The sequence below is a fragment of the Microplitis mediator genome, chromosome 5, assembly GCF_029852145.1.
Source record: "Microplitis mediator isolate UGA2020A chromosome 5, iyMicMedi2.1, whole genome shotgun sequence".
Classification (NCBI taxonomy): domain Eukaryota; kingdom Metazoa; phylum Arthropoda; class Insecta; order Hymenoptera; family Braconidae; genus Microplitis; species Microplitis mediator.
The window spans coordinates 3,772,636-3,791,278 of NC_079973.1; the positions used below are offsets into that span (position 1 = coordinate 3,772,636).

General features: G+C 28.4%; 5 protein-coding genes across 6 annotated transcripts in view; 4 read left to right on the forward strand and 1 right to left on the reverse strand.

The window, feature by feature from the left end:
* The first annotated feature begins 1,779 nt into the window (after nucleotides 1-1,779).
* Nucleotides 1,780-3,691, forward strand: LOC130668575 (A disintegrin and metalloproteinase with thrombospondin motifs like). The gene is made up of 7 exons (XM_057470922.1): nucleotides 1,780-1,869; nucleotides 1,947-2,121; nucleotides 2,220-2,443; nucleotides 2,507-2,661; nucleotides 2,860-3,039; nucleotides 3,117-3,260; nucleotides 3,409-3,691. Exons 1-7 carry the CDS (start codon nucleotides 1,780-1,782, stop codon nucleotides 3,689-3,691), a joined length of 1,251 nt encoding a protein of 416 aa, XP_057326905.1.
* Nucleotides 2,210-18,643, reverse strand: part of LOC130668606 (uncharacterized) — a 153,058-nt gene continuing 136,624 nt past the window's right edge. The window contains exon 6 of the mRNA XM_057470961.1: nucleotides 2,210-2,392. The gene's annotated coding sequence lies outside the window, so the exon portion shown is untranslated. The remainder of the gene's footprint in view (nucleotides 2,393-18,643) is intronic.
* LOC130668576 (A disintegrin and metalloproteinase with thrombospondin motifs like) lies at nucleotides 7,651-11,840 on the forward strand. Its single transcript, XM_057470923.1, has 11 exons — nucleotides 7,651-7,657; nucleotides 8,097-8,164; nucleotides 8,273-8,330; nucleotides 8,413-8,609; nucleotides 9,068-9,157; nucleotides 9,860-10,034; nucleotides 10,151-10,362; nucleotides 10,824-10,975; nucleotides 11,059-11,241; nucleotides 11,324-11,461; nucleotides 11,555-11,840. The coding sequence occupies exons 1-11, from the start codon at nucleotides 7,651-7,653 to the stop codon at nucleotides 11,838-11,840; spliced, it is 1,566 nt and encodes a 521-aa protein (XP_057326906.1).
* LOC130669092 (A disintegrin and metalloproteinase with thrombospondin motifs like) lies at nucleotides 12,579-18,602 on the forward strand. 2 transcript variants are annotated; one of them, XM_057471779.1, is made up of 12 exons: nucleotides 12,579-12,594; nucleotides 13,057-13,095; nucleotides 13,240-13,307; nucleotides 13,547-13,705; nucleotides 14,149-14,266; nucleotides 15,207-15,409; nucleotides 15,475-15,626; nucleotides 16,108-16,290; nucleotides 16,373-16,510; nucleotides 16,617-17,890; nucleotides 17,973-18,110; nucleotides 18,204-18,602. In XM_057471779.1, exons 2-10 carry the CDS (start codon nucleotides 13,089-13,091, stop codon nucleotides 16,897-16,899), a joined length of 1,311 nt encoding a protein of 436 aa, XP_057327762.1. In that variant the 5' UTR covers nucleotides 12,579-12,594; nucleotides 13,057-13,088; the 3' UTR covers nucleotides 16,900-17,890; nucleotides 17,973-18,110; nucleotides 18,204-18,602. The 2 variants fall into 2 exon arrangements, with proteins under 2 accessions (XP_057327762.1, XP_057327761.1); XM_057471778.1 differs by lacking the exon at nucleotides 12,579-12,594 and having other exon boundaries at nucleotides 12,878-13,095.
* LOC130668577 (A disintegrin and metalloproteinase with thrombospondin motifs like) lies at nucleotides 17,790-18,489 on the forward strand. Its single transcript, XM_057470924.1, has 3 exons — nucleotides 17,790-17,890; nucleotides 17,973-18,110; nucleotides 18,204-18,489. Exons 1-3 carry the CDS (start codon nucleotides 17,790-17,792, stop codon nucleotides 18,487-18,489), a joined length of 525 nt encoding a protein of 174 aa, XP_057326907.1.

Here is an 18,643-nt window from a genome sequence, read left to right on the forward strand (position 1 = left end):
AACAAACTCCAAATTCACTCCGTGTGCGGAATGATTTTCTTAAAAACTCCTAAACTCCGAGGAATCCGTAATCACTCCCGATTTTTTAGTGTAATTTTATTACAATCAGATAATTATTGCTTTCATAAATTTTCAGCGTACAGTACAAAACATAAAATATTATGACGTTTATAATTTAATGCACGACGATTTTTCTTATATTTATTTGAATAAACCGAATGCAACCGTTGTTTAAACAGTTCGAAAAATAAATAACACATAATTAATAGGTGTTACAAAGGTTCTTACAGAAGATCTACAAAATTAATCAAATGTAAATTTTTGATTTTTGATACAACTATTGTATTTACACAATAACTCATAATATGTCTCTAGGCCCTTTGACTTTGAATTTATATAAACAGCAATAAATAAATGACAATGAAATATATGTATATTTTATTTTGATTTATTTAAAATTGTGCAGACAAGTGTTTTACGGCGAATTTTCTGAATAGACGTTAGAATTTATAATAAGCCGACATGCGGAGTAATAGATTAGGTTCTTTTTATTCTCGAGAGGATTCACTTTCGATTTCTTAACACCATCAAGCGGTTCATTCTATTTTTCACTATGGCTAGTAAGTGATTTTAAACCTTTTTCAAAAATTTATTTTTTACTATAATCATTGTTATTTTTTGTTTGTTTTTTTATTGCGAAATTTGATAAAATTTTTTTTTTTTAGTTTTATTAAAATTAATCACTCAATTAATTTTTCTGAGTACTGTCTTAAGTGCGCCATCTCAAGAGGTAATTAATGTAAATTTTTTAAAATTATTTATTTACTTTAATAAATATTATAATTATAGATACATCATCATATGACGACTGAAGAAATAATGGAAGCGTTTCATACAGACGGAAGTGAAGGTAAAAAAAAATTTGTATATTTTTACTGTTTGAATAGTTATTTAGTTTCTGTATATTGAATTTTAGTACCGCCTTATGAGATAGTAAAGATCCATTCATCTAGAGTGGAAAAGCGGGATGTCAATGCAGGACATATTTTTGAACTAAAAGCTTTTGATCGAAGAGTTAAATCATGGATTACACCCACCGATGGAATATTAGCTGGTTCAAACACTCCAATTTGTGGAATAAGAAGTAGTAGAGGCGGTATTGTGGTCACTCCATACCCAAAAGTATGTATAAAAGTTAACAAACAAATTTTTTATTTATCAAAATTTCCAGTTATCATGAAAAATTTTCTTTTTCTGGCGAGTAAAACGGACCACCTCCAAAAAAATAAATAAAAAAAAAGATAATTAAATTGTTTATATCTAATCCACGTGAAAAAATGATTATTGATATAATCAGTAAATAAAGACGCAAAAAAAAATATGGAAGATAAAAAATTTTTGTAAACTTTAGTTTAGTGAAGAAGACACCGTATATATTTTTTGGCCACGTAATAAATAATTTTAGACAAAAATTCACTAGAAAATAATTTTGAAAATAAAAAAAAATTTTGGGTTCCCAAATTACGAAAATATGATAGTGAGTCATAAATGAATCGATTTAAAACGATTAGAAAAAAAAATTTTAAATACTTTTTAGTGCTTTTGAATACTTTTGAATCACTTTTCTTATGGGTATTTAACTTTGCAAATCGTTTCGAATCGTTTCTTTTAATCAGGGATTAAAAAAAAAATTTTTTACCAAAATTTTTGGGTGGTCTATTTTGTCCGACCTTCCCCTCTATGTTATTAATTATTTAAATATTTTTATTTATAAAGGCGATGGAAGAAATAGAATCTATGTTGTATCATAATAAAAATGACAGAATTACCATGACCGTCAATCAACGTCCTGATGGAAGCAGAGCAATGGTAGTTATATTATTAAATAATAAATAAATATTTTTCATTGAGTAGGAAGAAAAAAGTTTCTTATTTTTTGTATTTAGAATGGTATTATTGGAGATAAAAACTGGTATGTTACACCCGTACCCGATCGTCTAAGAAACTCGATAAATCGGTACAGAAGATCTAGTGATGATATAAAATCTGAGCACGAGGACCAATCCTACCATTTTGTTTTTGAAATACCGAAAACTCATCGTAACACAACTCTGATGGCTCGTAGGTTATTTATATATACATTTTATATATTAACAATAAAAACAATTTAAATAAAAGGATTTGATTTAAATGTAAGACTCACTTTTTTTATTTTTCAGCACTAACTCAATCAACGAGAACAAAACGCTCTGCAGGATCTCCTTCTATAGTTTATCCCGAGGTTCTTGTGATTGTTGATTATAATCTGTACCAACAGCTCGGTGGCTCTTATCAGAAAGCTGTGCCATATATATTGAGCTTCTGGAATGGAGTTGATATGAAATATCGCGGCCTGCAAAATCCAAGATATCGTTTAAATATTGCGGGAATTCTTCTTGCCGAGGTATCAAATGTTTTTTCTTTATATATTTCAAGTTTAATTTAAACGATTATTTTTTTTCAATAGGATCCGACCGCTCTTATTTATTTAGAACGATCAAAAATCAATATAATCGATTCAATTGATGCTCACGTTTCATTACAAATGAGTAGCCAATGGCTCCACAGACATACATCAGCGATTCCATCGGATTTATACGACGTTGCTGTTACGATGACAAAGTAAATTTTATTTGCTCTTATATAGGGTAGAGGTACCAGTTTTGGCCAATTTAAAAATTTAAATAGTGTCCAAAAATGGAGCAGTGGCCACAAATGGTACCTCTACCCTACGCATCAATTAAAACTTAAGAAAAAAAACTAAGTATCAATTTCTATTCATTTTAATTAAAAAAACTCTATTTCTTTTGCTGTATTAAGAAACCAACTGTACATGAGAAACGAGAGAACTGGCGCTTATGATGAATATATTTTTGGTCGTGCATGGATTAGCGGAGCTTGTAAAAAAAATAATGAATATGGTGATCAGAGATCTGCGGTTATGCACGATGATGGAGCTTACGGAGGAATTCATACTGCAGCTCATGAATTGGGACACTTGTAGACAATATTTATATTTATACTTACGCTAGTAATTATATGTTAGTAATAAATTAATTTGGATAAAAATATTGCAGGCTAGGAGCTATTCATGATGGTACTGATCATAGAGAATGCCCGAAGCAACTGGGTAACATAATGGCTGGTGCACCAATTTTGGATTCAGACAATTCGTACAATTGGTCTCCGTGCAGTTTGAATGACTTATCTAATTTCTTCCGGTAATTATATTTTATAAATTTCTAATAGTCGATTTTTGGTAACCGTCTGGAAGTGGGGCTCTACTTTTGGGCGGTAAAAATATTTGAACCGGTTGTCAAAAGTGATATTGTTGACTTAAATAATTAATTAAATTGTGTCAATCAACAGCCGTAGTGACGCCTCGTGTCTTTACAATAAACCGACACCAGGCAGAGAACTACCGAGATTGTTACCTGGTAAAATATTGAACGCAGATAGACAGTGTTCAATAATTAATAGGAACACGGTAGCTATGGTTACTCCTCAGATTTGTAAGAGATTGACGTGTCTTGATCTACAAACCAATAGGCCTTACACGGATTGGGGCTGGACGGCTGCTGATGGTACTGATTGTGCTCGAGGAAAAATATGTCTCTATGGAGATTGCGTTGATGAAAATGTAATAGGATAATTAAATACCTAAACAGATGTTAATTGATATTATTAATTGGACGGCTTTTTTTAATCACGTAAAAAAAATAGTGGAAAAATTACGGTTTCAAATATCAGCAAAGTCCCTCTACTTTATTTACCTGAAGATCCGACGTTTTTCGCGCACTGAAAATGAAAAAAATTTATGTAATTCGACTGCTTAAAGGGTAGTTCCGGAGATTGGGGGTGGCCTAAGATTTTCGGCTGACATACCAGCAGATAAGCGGAACATTTCAGAAGTTTACATCCAGTAGATTCTTTACTTAGCAATTTTTTTTTTGTTGCGCGGAAAATGTTTTGATTTTCAGGAACATTTACGTCGAAACTGCAGAAAATACATTTTATTTCTGAAATGCAGTAATTATTTAGTAATTATTACAGTTTCATATAAGACATTTTTCGGTGATCGACCTAATGAACTTTACCAATTTGATCTTGGGCAACTTGAACTTTGGTAAATTTGAACTTTGTTGAATTTTGAAATTCGATGTTTTGATGATGATTAAAAAATGATGATGATGATGAAGAATGAAATTTAAAATTTGATGAAGGAAATACTAAATTATTCAAAGTTCAAATCGCCAAAGTTTAAAGTGTAAAAGTTCAAATTTTCGAAGTTTATTAGGTATGGAACCCATTTTTCAGTCCTTAATAGCATTTTATTCATAATGAAGTTTCGTTCAAAAAAAAAAACATTAGAAACTGTAAAATTTGGTATCTATAATTGTAAATATTTTATTATAAGTACTTTTGATTATTACAGTGCTAACTATAATACTTGAAGTTTTTTATACGAGTGTCCAATTTTTACACTATAAACTGTAATTTTTTCACTACTTCTTTCCGTGTGTGAAAAGTAAATTTTGGTTGGAAAAATTGTTCTAGACCGAAATATGGTAAAGACAAAATTTTGAAAAAAATTTAAATTTGAACATTATTGGAAAATACCGTCCAGTTATGAGTGCAATGAATTTTTGAGTTTTAATAAAAATTTTTGACTGTTTAAGAGTTTGTTTATTTAACTATTTCTGATATTTTAAATAATGAATTTTATAATAATATAAATAATTTGCGTTAATGAACGGATCTGTTACTAATTATTGTAAGTTAAAAAAATTTAGTGAAAAAAACTTTGTCTTTTGTCATCAATGGGTGTTAGTATTTAATTTGAATAATCGAACACGTCATCGAAGCGCTTCGTAGAATTCACATAATCACATACGACCGAATAATTAATACAAATTTGAACACCTGTGCTGGCTACAAGGTCAACGTAGACTAGTTTTTTGTCATTGATCTGAACACCTGGATTTTCGATGTTTTGGGTATTTTATTATTCTTATTTAAATATATACATATATAATATGGTAGGGCCGGACAAAGAAAGGTACCCAAAAATTTTAATAAAAAAAAGTTTTGTTTCGAAAATTTCTTTACTTAATTGACATGTAAATATTAAAAAATTTTTTTTTTTATAATCTGAGGTAATTGCAGTTTAGATATAAAAAAATTTTATGAATTTTATACAACAATTTTTAAAAAATCTATTCAAAGATTACAATCTTAAATTATCAAGGCGCGATATTTGTTACTTTCGATTTTCAAAATTTTTAATTATATGAGTGCAACCCTTTCAAAAAAATTCATATGAGAATCCAGCCTAGATTCCTATGTGGGTTCCCACATGGCGTTTTCGGATGGATTCCCATATGGTTTCCTATAGGAATCCAGCATAGATCACGCAGAGGAAAATGGTAATAATTACCATTCTACATGGTAACCAGTCCTATTTTTTAAAGCATAAGAATCGATACTATGTAGCATGGGAATGATTACCATTTTTCTGGTAATATTTACCATACTACATAGTAATCATGCCACTGGTAAATATTACTTTGTAGCATAGTAATCAAAGCCATGCTAGAACGGTACTGAGTCCCATGTTGTATAACGTGAAGGCAGTTTAAATATTAAGCGCTGCTGTATAGAGTATATACGTTCAATATATAAATTATGACATGACCATAATTGTCACAAATGACATTTGATTGCAATTTATTCAAAAAAAAAAAATAAAACAACTTAAAAAAAAAAGTTACATGAAATAGTTTTTCATAAAAAATAAAGGTATTATTGAAGGTGTGGAATAATTTTCAATCAGTTAAAATTTTTTAAATCCGTTAAAAAATTATTTATTATTTATTAATTAACCTAATTTTTTAATTATAAAACTTTATTTTAATATTAACCTTACTACCTTGAATTTGAAGCAGCTTCATCGAAATTGTAATAATTCCAATGTAGCATATGAATGATTCCCATGCTAGAGTAGGAATGATTACCATGCTAGCGTTACCATTTAGAATTGGACAAACTACTATATCAAATAAATAATACGGCTAAAAAACTTGCGTTATCATGCTACATAGTAATAATTACTAAGTTACATTGGAGAATAAACCATTCACTTCTCTCCGTGATTCATATACTCAAATCAATAGGCGATAGACATAGAAATCCAGATATTCCAGATACTGTAGAAACCCAGATTTCTATATGAATTTCCCACAGAAAAATCCATGTATCCAAGCTTCTATATGAGAATCCAGGTACCCACGGTTTCCTTTGTGGAATTTCCATGAAGAAATCCAGATACCCATGGTTTCCCACATGAATTCTTATATAAATCCATACTTTTCTATACGGATTCCTATGGATTTCCATGCAATCCCACATTAATTTTTTTAATAGGGAATAATAGCTGACAATTGGCAATTTTTTAAATATTGGAATAAATGAATGAAATAGAAGTAGAATAAAAATTAAAACATGGGTATTGAGATAATTTAAAAATCAATGCGCGCATTTTTTTTTTATTCCATTATTTTAATTAATGAATTTTTTTATTTAAAATTTATAAATTGTCTCATATGCCTCATTTACTATATAATAAGGGAATTTGTTGTTAATTAAAAAATTATGAAATTAAAAATGACTAATTGTCAAAATATTTTAATCATCAATTAATTTCAAGTTTATTTTTAGTTGTATTTTTTACGATAACGAAAGCAATTAACAATACATGCAATAGGTAAAATTTCTAATTAATATCTGATTTAATAACTAAAGTTTCAAATCTTAAGTGGACATTTTTCTTTAAATAAAAAATTTCATTTAAAGCCCAAATTGCATCACAAAAATAAATGATGAATGACGTAACCTGAAAGAACATATTTAATAAAAAAGTAATTAAATATATGACGTAGAATAATAAATAGCAATTCAAAATTCTAGACCAATTAAATCTATAATTTTTATCTCATTGCTCAAATATTTTCAACTTTAATACGTCAGTAATTAAATATCAAATAATACTTAAATGGTTCTGTTTCAACAACTGTACTATTAAAAAAAATATCGATGACGTTAAATTTATAATAAATCATTAGAATATGACATACTTGTATTATCTATTATTTTATCTTAAAAAGTTGACACTTCACTTGATCGCGTGATCATTAATTGAAAAAATTAGAGATTCACACTAATGTATTACACTAATTATTACGTAGAAAAAATAAATAATCAAAGTACTCACAGATTGACATCCAATTATCAATGGAAACTTAACAAAGTAACTTATCAGCCTAAACAATTACAAAATTTGAATATTTAAGTGACATAAAAGTAATAATGATAAATTTATAAAAATAAATATTAACTCATATGTACGATAGTATTTGAATAATACTAATGACTTTAATGAATTTAAGTAATCAAAATAATTATAAGCTAGTAATAGTATGTGTAAACGTATGGTTTTTTTTTCATAATTGAAGCGATTAACGTTCGATTTATAAGGAAGTTTGTGATAAAATTATCATCAGTTTACTTTTGAATTCTCTCAGGTATCAGTTCATTTATTTTTAAAAAGTCAATATGCGAGGTAAGTGGTAATTTTTTTTAAAACTGTGATTAATTTATAATTAATTTTTTTTTTTTTTATTGATTATTAATTTTATTTTATTCTCAAGTAATTCAAAATCTTATGTCTGTTTTTAAATTTTATGTTGGCTTAGTTTTTTAAGAAATGACAAGTTTTAAAAAATCCACGAAAGTAATAAACTCATTACATTTTTTTCAGTTTTTTTTTTTTATTTGAATAAAATTTTTTTTCGGTAGAATGTTTTCAAAATTTAAATCAAACAAAAAAAAAACAAAAATTTTGAAATTGATGCAAAAAAAATTTGTATTCCTTAAAATTTTTTAATAAAAATAAATCATATTTACTACTAATTAAATTATAAGCAATTAATTTATAGACAATTATAATTTCTTTTTATTACGAGACAAAAAAATTAAATTAATTTTTTTAATTTTTCCAGAAATTTTATATAAAATTATTGTCGGACTATTTTTGCTCCATGCGGTATCAGGAAACCAAAATGAAGGGGTAAATCGTCATAAAAAATTATCATTATATTAAACAATATAACAAATTCATATTTATCGATCATCATAATCAAGTTTGTTACAATTAATTATTAATTTTTTTTTTAAGAGATCCACTAACACATCTGGGGAAAAATTATCTACGACTCGCATGGCTAGTTTTTATGGTATAGTAGTTACACCCAAAAAAAAAAAAGAACATGTAGTTGAAATGCAAATTAATTCAATAAAATTCAAATTTAATATTAGGGCCGACTTATAAGCTAGTGCCGGAAAATTTAACGAGAGAACGAAAAAAAAATGTTGATAGGCAACGTGGATTCCAAAAACACATCAAATCATGGCTCAATCCTCTGCATGGAGATATAGCAAATTTAGATACGCCAGTTTACTCAGTTAGAAGTGCTCGTAGTAGATATCGGCCTCATATTGAAGAACATCCTAACGTAAGTTCATTTTTCTATAATTACGATCCATAATTATTATAATTATGAAAATAAATAATAGTCTAGACAAAGGGAGAGATGCAAATTTTTTGTAAATTAAAATTATGAGAAAAATGGGCCCCGAGAAATTTTTTTGAAATTGTACCCGGAGGCAGCACAAACGTAATGACCAATTTGGGCCATCTGACATTTATTTAAAAAAATTTTTGATCTGAAATCAGCATAAAAAATTTTAATTCAAATAATTTCATCAAAATTTTATTATAATTTATGATTACAAATAAATTTCACATTGATAAGATTAAGTTGCGTAATAAATTCATGATTAATGAAATTTTCTTTTTTGAATTTTTTTGAAATAAAAACGGTTTTGCTTGCCCCTCCCCTCCCCTCCTTCCCTATAAATCCATTTTTGAATTATGAAATTAAAATTTTTATGCATTACTTTCTGTTTACAGGTAATACGTCACATAATGTCAAATTTGTATGATGATATAGCGCATGCTTCTGCGTTGGAAGTTAATAAAGCTAATGACCGCACGAAACCGGTAGATATCATTTATAAATTCTTACTTAATATAAAAAAAAAATTTAATCTATCAATATTTATTGATTAAGATGTCGATAATTCAAGCTTTTGCTAGTGCCGATGTGTAAAATGTATTGAAGATTATGATAATATTTCGGGTTAGATTATTTCAGACAAACTGTCAGTGGATTTAAAAAAAACTCGTTTGGAAGTAATTTTCGTGCTAGACTGAACGGCTGCTCAATTTCAAAACCCACAACGAGTTAATTCTCTATAAAAAAATCGAGAGTTAAGTAAAAGTGATTATGGATTTTATTTCGATCCGAGTTCACTCCGTCACTTGGAGTTTCGGAGTTTAAAAAAAGTTTTAATATTAAAATAAACTCCTTTTTGGAGTGAATTTAAGTGCGTTAGGGATGAAATAAATGAAAAATCACCTGATCCTCATTCACTTTCATTTCACTCTAGATTTAATTGACGTTCATATCATGGATTTTTTAAAGTGTTCTTATTTCGCTTCAAATTTGAATCATAAAAAATCATAAAATGAAGTCATTTTAACAACAAAAAGGGTGGGCTAGCTTGCAATAAATATCACAAAGGGAAAAAATATAAAAATAATAATTTCTTAAAATTCGCAGCCGAAAATTGTTGGCAGATAAATTTTAATTTTAATAAAAATATTAAATAGATAATAGTTGTAAATTTTTTTAAATTTTAGACCACCGGTTATCAAAGACCCACGCCTCATATTACCGGACACCGAATGAGATATGTCCCCAAACGAATTAATAGGTACTCAAGATCTACTTCTAATAGTTTTAATACTAATAGTACTTTCTATAGAGAAAACTATAATTTAGTCAGAACTGACAGAAACAATAGCAGTCATATACGTAAGTATTTAATGTATAAATTTTATAATTAGTAATTAGTAATTAGTAACGTATCCATTAATAATTATTTTGGATTTCCAGCCATGATATTAATTTTTTTTTCTTTTACTTAACAGCGCTGACAGAAAAAAAAAGATCAGAACCTCCAAAAATAATATACCCAGAAATATTAGTGATAGTCGATTACTCATATTACAAATTATTTAATCGCAGTGTTTGGGCATTGGTTCCATATCTTTTAGCATTTTTCAACGGCGTCGATATGAGATTCCGAGGCTTAAACAAACCCAAAGTCAGATTAAATATTGCTGGTATTCTTATTGCTGAGGTAATTTATTATCTTCATAATTATGATGGATAAATACATTTTCGAATTGCAAACTTTGAACACAAAACTATTTGTGTCTCCGTATGTCTATTTGCTGATTGCCAATAAATTTAACAAATTTTGATTTAAAATCCCGTAAAAATTTCTCACAAAATTATCGCCGTTAAAAAAACATCCAAAAAAGTTGACGAATTTTATTAAAAATTTGACAGACCTCCTGCCTCTTCCCTATAAGTGTACCCGGGTATAGACTTTTTTCTACTTATCTTTTCTACACTAATGGCTTCTAAAACCACCATAAAAGTGAGCGAATAAAAAAATTTATCAAATCAATTTTAAAACGAAATTTATAAATTTTTGTTGTCTTTGGATTTTATAAAAACGTTCAAGGTTTTTTTTTTATTCTTAATTAAAAAATTTTCTTGTTACCGCTAATTACCAGATAAATTATGTACTTACAGGATCCAAAAGCCCTTTCATATATGAGATCAAATGTTCGAGGACATCGAAACTTGTATGTTGCAGGAGCAATTGAGAACAAAAAATCATGGTTATATTTACAAAAATATCAAATTCCTTTGGATAGCTATGACATAGCTATTACACTGACTTCGTGAGTTGATTTCATTTCAATTATTAGGACATTAATTTTCATCTAATTAATTATGACTTGTTCTTAATTTGATTTAATTAAAGACACGAATTACAACTAGAAGATCTCGATGAAGACGTTCATCAAGTTAAATTGAAAGGTATTGCTACAAAACAAGGAGCTTGTATGATAGATAACTATTTTGGATTAGTACTTGAAACGGCAATTGTTAATGACTTGGGTGCTTATGACGGAATTATGGCAGCTGCTCACGAAATAGGACATTTGTGAGTAGAAATGATCAGAGTTTATAAATTATTATGAAGAAATTGATCTATTGAGCCTTAATTTATTTGTAACCACATTTAGGCTGGGAGCGGATCATGATAATGACAATAAATCTTGCGCCCCTTATCTTGGCTATGTTATGAGCCCATACTTGGCTTATAAGACAACGTCGTGGAATTGGTCATCATGTTCACGATTGAATTTCCGAGATTTCTTGGGGTGATTTTTATTTTATTTATTTATTCATTTTTCAACATCAATAATATATCAAGTTGTGGATTATTAATTCATCGTGTACTTATTTGATTTCAGATCGGGAAAAAGTACATGTTTGCACAATAAACCAAAAGGAGGTATAGAAATACCAAGACTATTACCGGGAAAATTAATGGACGCAAACGAACAGTGTAAAATGTTAGGGAGCTTATCAGCTGCCGAGCTTGATGACTTAATGTGTACAGATTTAGTTTGTAATGAAAATGAAAACGCGACGGTTGAACGATATTATCGTTTTGGTGCTGCTGATGGAACTAAGTGTGGCATTGGTAAAATTTGTCTTCATGGATCATGTATTTATGAAAATGAAGTATCTTATTGATAGTAAATGTAAAATATTGATGACTCAAGACATGAAGTAACTTCAAATCTTAATGTATTATTAAAGAATCCATAATAGTATTCTTTTAGTAACTCTGTTGTAACCAACTTTGATGAACTTATAAATTAAAACTCATATGTAACTATAAATTAAAGTTGGCATCACTGGCCTTGGGCTTGTGCTGCCAATATTCTTACTTATGTATGGAACTATTTTTCTCTTGTAAATAAAATACAATTATTGACCAATGATCACTAATCAAAATTATTTTGAAAATACTGATGGTTTAGTGATTTCGCAAACGAATGCTTTAGTTATAATAAAAGCCATCACTATGGCCTACTCAGCACATTATTAAAATTCTATATGAATAGTATAGACTATTCATAAATTATCAACAATGAAATCGCTAATGATTTTTATCATTCAAAAAAGCCGAACTTTTTCTTTACACGTGCAAAGTTAAAATTGGAGTTTTAGATGCGCAGGTATGCTGATAAAGTTTTTGCATGATGAAATATAACATATTATATTATACCTACATGACTTGGCAATGAAAATTCGTGCGATTAACATTAGAAAAACAATAAAAATTACTGCTTCTTTACGACTCAGAGTTAACGATGTAACATAAAAATTTACAAAACTTTAATTACATGATAAAAAATATATATGAAGTATTCTTATAAGTCGAAGACTCATAAGTAAAGAAAAAGTGTATTTAAATGATATCTTTTTTTTTTTAAGTTTGAAAGTATAAATAGAAATTTTTTATTTATGTATGTGTAGATATATACATATATCTACACACTCATATATATAGATATATACATAGATATTGTTTGATTAGTTAATGATGTTTTCTTAGTAAAATAAAGGCAATCCAATCCTTTACACTATTAGATTATCGGGTGATATTTCACCGGCCAATCCGCGCCAAGATCTTCAGACCGACTGTGAAATTATATCATTGATTTATATTATTTTATAATTTTTTCATAAATTTAAGTATTATTTATCTTCTAATTACAGACGTAAGTATTATAAAATAATGTAAATCAATGTTATAATTTCACAGTTGGTCTGAAGAAGTTGGCACGGATTGGTCGATGAAATATCATTCGATAAAACTAATAGTGTATAGAATTAGATTGCCGTTATTTTGATAACAAAAAATATAAAATAAAAATTGAAATTTTTCATTACTACATTAAAGGAAATTTTTATTAAATTAAAAAAAAACTCAGTATGTCTGGTAAATGATATTAATTATTAAATAAAGGAAAATGTCATTTAATAATAAGATAATTATATAAATTTGAAAATCATTCTAATTATCATTTTTATATATATTCAATTTCAATAAATATTTACAAAATAAAAAATACTTTTCTTTTAGTATATCTGTCAATCACAATTTTTGGATTAATTTTACTTTGCAGTTTATCAGCACAAGAAAATAATACGGTAATAAAAATAAATAAATAATTTTTTTTAATCAATCGAATGAAAACTCTTATGGAATTTTTTTTTGTATCATTCAAATACCATTTCGTCCAAAAAATCTACAGAAGATTGTAGCCATATTGATAGTATATATTATTTATGTTAATTTATTTCAATTGTTTGAGATATATATATTCGATAAAATTTTTTAATTAATTTTCGAACAGGTTTTTAATAAAATAACAAATTATTAATTACAGTTACTAGGAAAAAATAATGATACTGATGTATTTTTTGAAAGACACAAAAAACTATGGCTTAATCCTGTTTATGGAACATTAGCTGATTCAAATACACAAATTTATATGGTTAACTATGATCAAGACAAACGTCAATCTGATATTAGGGAGTGGCCGAATGTGAGTTAATTATGATTTCTAAAGACCGATTGGATTCTATTCCTATCTATTAATTTCAAATTTTTATATTAAAATAAAAATTGAAAACACAATCGTCAAACTAATTAACATTAATTATAAAAATTGTGTCTAAAAATAAGTCAGTGAAAAGTACTGATGAGTAGATATTTACTGAAAGTTATTACTTTTCACTGATTTATATTAAAAGTGTGAAAAATCAGGATTTGCACACCTCAAACATGGAAGTGATTATAATTTCATCCGATGATTTTTATGATCTTTCCCTCATTTGAAGCTGTAAGATTCCCAATGAATCATCAGTGAAATCTTACTGACTTACGTAAAACATCGCGGATTTAACCCGAGGCTCTCGCAGCCAATGGAATCCACTGATTAATCAAAACTTCCGCGCTCGAGGTGTGCAATTATTTATTTCTTTTAAGGTAACATATTACGTAATGTCGAATTTACATAATGTAATAGAACATGCTACCACATTAGCTGTTAATAAGAATGGTAGTAATTATGAAATAATTAAGGCAATAGTTTCTGCTATACCTCGTAAGTAAAAAAATGAATTCAATTTAGGGTGGCCACAAAGAAATGATTCCAAAATTCCCTGATGTTTCCCGGTTTTCTAGTGAAGTATTTTACATTTTTTCCTGACTTAGAAATTTTGTTCGTATCATTTAGATATTCAAAGTTTTTATTATACTTTCATTTTTAATAATCAACTTAGACAATTAAATCATGCGAGAAACCATAAAAAATGGCAATAAAATGAATTAATATTGCCTACTTTTGATTATTCAATGTTAAAAATGTCTATGTTAAAATATTTAATAAGAAATTATATGATTTAAATAAATTCAAAATACACTGGTTACAAAAATTAAGGGATATTAAAAAAATTTCAAATTTTTTAGTAATCTTTAACAGTTTGTAACTCGGAGGAAAATGGTCGTACAATAAAAACAAAAAGTCAAACTGTAGCTTCGAGTGTCTAGTATTATGATCCGGGTCTTTAAATTTTTTTATTATGTACGGTTCCGGATCAATCAAAAATCAATCATAATTATCGAAAAAAATTTATTGAAGCTCGAAGACCGTTTTTAAGACGAGCCAAAATTTGGTAAATTTCTTTTTCGATAGTTTTCTTAGGATTACTCCGGAACCACACATAATTAAAAGACATGTTCTTGCGAGTTACAACCTGTTGAAAATTTTTTGAATTTTGAACTGTTACAATTTAATTCCCGGAGACTTTTGGAAATTCCCTGTCATTTCCATGATGTTTCCCGGTTGCATTGAATTCCCGGATAATTCGTGATATTCCCGGTTCGTGGCCACCCTGAATTTTCAATGGCATTTTATACATCTTGTGGAATCGGTATTACTTGATGTATACAATAGCTTATGTAATTAATTCACGAAGAAAAACGCTGTCAAATGTCTCAAATCAGCCTTATTTTTTTTCATTTTCAATTTGTAACACTACTAGTAAAAACTGATCCTGCATTTCCACCAATAATCTACCCAGAAATATTAGTTATCGTTGACTATTCTTTGTACAAAAAACTCGATGGAAATCTATGGAAAATTGTACCATATCTCTTAGCATTTTGGAATGGCGTAGATATGAGATTCAGAAGTTTAAATAACCCTCGAGTTAGATTAAATATCGCCAAGATTCTTATTGCTGAGGTATCAAAAACTTCTTCAATAATAATAATTTTCTTTATGATTTAATCGATTATTCATTAACGCAGGATCGAAGAGCTCTTACATATACAAGATCATATCTTGATAATAGAAGAAATTTGGATGCACGTGGATCAATAAATGATAAAAAAATATGGTTGTATGAGCAAAAAAATGTCGTTCCATTAGACAGTTACGATATTGCTATCACAATGACTTCGTGAGTTTTAATTTTTTATCATCATACGTTTTTTCTGAAAGTCGTTAAAATAATCCTGATGTTTCGCTATCTATTGAGGCTCTTACGTAAATGATATCTATAAAATGAATCATACATATGTATATGAGGTCAAGGCACGACAAGATATCCGAAAATTCAAAAGAAAAAAAAAAATATGATCATCGTCAAATGTTCACGAATTCACATATTTCAAATTAAAGGTCCAATTAATTTCAGAAAGAATTATATTCGCTGTCCAAAAGTCAGAAGAAATAATTATTCACTAATGTATCCTATCGTACTCAGTCCCCTTTATTGCATTACATATTTTTTGAATAATATGCAAATGTTTTAGAAAAAATTGCTTTAATTGCACGTAAATTTATATGATTTCATAGAAAACTAAAGAATCTTTTGTAACGACTTTTGTGATTAATATTAATTTTTACGATACATGGTTATAAAACTATTTCTATTCTAGAGATGCAATGTATTTACTCCCATTTGATAATAACTTGAGTAATGGTGTTCCAATTAAAGGGTTAGCTTCTGGAAAAGCTTGTTTGGCTGATCACAGATTGAGACGTGCTATGAACGTCGCTATTGTTAATGACGAGGGCGCTTATGACGGAATTATGGCAGCTGCTCACGAAATAGGACATTTGTGAGTAGAAAAAATCCGAAATTTAAAATTATTAAAAAGAGATCGATCTATTGAGTCTTAATTAATTTGTAACTAAATTTAGGCTGGGAGCTGATCATGATTACGACAATAAATCTTGCGGTCCTTTTCATGGCTATGTTATGAGCCCATACTTGGCTTATAGAACAACGTCGTGGAATTGGTCACCATGTTCACAATTAAATTTCCGCAATTTCTTGAGGTAATTTTTATTAAATTTATTTATCCATTTTTCAATAATATATAATAACATCAATAATATATCAAGTTGTGAATTATTAATTCATCGTGTACTTATTTTATTTCAGATCGGGAAATGGTACATGTTTGTTCAATAAACCAAAAGAAGGTATAGAGATACCGAGATTATTACCGGGAAAATTAATGGACGCAAACGAACAGTGTAAAATATTAGGGAGCTCATCAGCTGTCGAACTTGAAGATTTCATTTGTGTAGATTTAGCGTGTTATGAAAATGATAACGCGACAGTTACAAAATTTTATCGTTTTGGTGCTGCTGATGGAACTAAATGTGGTGATGGAAAAATTTGTCTCCACGGTTCATGTTTATATGAAAAATCTATAACTTAATGATATTCATTTTTTAAAAAATGTACAATACTTCCATCAATAAAACAGAAAAATTCTGAAATTGTATCAGGAAAAAATTAGTTTACTGACCAGAAAATTGACTATGAAATAGCAAAAAAAAATTTTGAATAACGTTTGTAAATTCTCAAGACAAGAAATCAATTAAATATTTTTTTTGAATCAAGAATGATCTGTCATCGTTGTATCATTTATAAATTTTTTCTTAATATAAAAAAAAAAATTTAATCTATCAATATTTATTGATTAAGATATCGATAATTCAAGCTTTTGCTAGTGCCGATGTGTAAAATGTATTGAAGATTATGATAATATTTCGGGTTAGATTATTTTAGACAAACTGTCAGTGGATTTAAAAAAAACTCGTTTGGAAGTAATTTTCGTGCTAGACTGAACGGCTACTCAATTTCAAAACCCACAACGAGTAAATTCTCTATAAAAAAATTGAGAGTCAAGTAAAAGTGATTATGTATTTTATTTCGATCCAAGTTCACTCCGTCTTGTTAGAATCTAAAAATTCTGAAAATTTGAGCTTAATCAGTAGGGTGCGTTCGAAGATATTTCAAAAATAATATGTTTCAAAAATATTTTTTTTGGAGAACTTTTAATTTACTTGATGGATTGATTGTAAAATCTAATCAGCTCTGAAAATTTATAAGCCGCGTTGAATGACACCTCAACGATCGAAATCGGTTCATCCGTTCAAAAGTTACAGATATTTACATAGGAACGTACAAACACACCTATATAGGTACACTCGGACATTATCTTGAAATTTGTCAGAATAGCTTCCTAGAACCTCAAAACTTCAAGATTTGATAGAAATTCGGTTTTCGAAAATTGGACCGAAACCAATAACATGCCTAATTTGTATGATAGGTAACTACTTTGAATTAGTACTTGGAACGGCAATTGTTAATGACTTGGGTGCTTATGACGGAATTATGGCAGCTGCTCACGAAATAGGACATTTGTGAGTAGAAATGATCAGAGTTTATAAATTATTATGAAGAAATTGATCTATTGAGCCTTAATTTATTTGTAACCACATTTAGGCTCGGAGCGGATCATGATAATGACAATAAATCTTGCGCCCCTTATCTTGGCTATGTTATGAGCCCATACTTGGCTTATAAGACAACATCGTGGAATTGGTCGTCATGTTCACGATTGAATTTCCGTGATTTCTTGGGGTGATTTTTATTTTATTAATTCATTCATTTTTCAACATCAATAATATATCAAGTTGTGGATTATTCATTCATCATGTACTTATTTGATTTCAGATCGGGAAAAAGTACATGTTTGCACAATAAACCAAAAGGAGGTATAGAAATACCTAGATTATTACCGGGAAAGATAATGGACGCAAACGAACAGTGTAAAATGTTAGGGAGCTTATCAGCAGCCGAACTTGATGACTTAATGTGTACAGATTTAGTTTGTAATGAAAATGAAAACGCGACGGTTGAACGATATTATCGTTTTGGTGCTGCTGATGGAACTAAGTGTGGCATTGGTAAAATTTGTCTTCATGGATCATGTATTTATGAAAATGAAGTATCTTATTGATAGTAAATGTAAAATATTCATGACTCGAGACATGAAGTAACTTCAAATCTTAACGTTTTATTAAAGAATCCATAATAGAATTCTTTTAGTAACTCTGTTGTAACCAACTTTTATGAACTTATAAATTAAAACTCATATGTATCCATGAAATAAA

Bases quoted from the DNA above. Each gene is read 5' to 3' on its own strand.
- LOC130668575 (XM_057470922.1), top strand. From the start codon at position 1,780: ATGGAAGAAATAGAATCTATGTTGTATCATAATAAAAATGACAGAATT. The intron at 2,122-2,219 runs GTAGGTTATTTA...TTTATTTTTCAG, and splicing joins TAACACAACTCTGATGGCTC to CACTAACTCAATCAACGAGA. The intron at 3,040-3,116 runs GTAGACAATATT...AAAATATTGCAG, and splicing joins GCTCATGAATTGGGACACTT to GCTAGGAGCTATTCATGATG.
- LOC130668576 (XM_057470923.1), top strand. The intron at 8,331-8,412 runs GTATAGTAGTTA...ATTTAATATTAG, and splicing joins TCGCATGGCTAGTTTTTATG to GGCCGACTTATAAGCTAGTG. The intron at 10,035-10,150 runs GTAAGTATTTAA...TTTACTTAACAG, and splicing joins AAACAATAGCAGTCATATAC to CGCTGACAGAAAAAAAAAGA.
- LOC130669092 (XM_057471779.1), top strand. The intron at 13,308-13,546 runs GTAATAAAAATA...TATTAATTACAG, and splicing joins CAGCACAAGAAAATAATACG to TTACTAGGAAAAAATAATGA. The intron at 13,706-14,148 runs GTGAGTTAATTA...ATTTCTTTTAAG, and splicing joins ATATTAGGGAGTGGCCGAAT to GTAACATATTACGTAATGTC.
- LOC130668577 (XM_057470924.1), top strand. From the start codon at position 17,790: ATGATAGGTAACTACTTTGAATTAGTACTTGGAACGGCAATTGTTAAT. The intron at 17,891-17,972 runs GTGAGTAGAAAT...AACCACATTTAG, and splicing joins GCTCACGAAATAGGACATTT to GCTCGGAGCGGATCATGATA. The intron at 18,111-18,203 runs GTGATTTTTATT...ATTTGATTTCAG, and splicing joins AATTTCCGTGATTTCTTGGG to ATCGGGAAAAAGTACATGTT.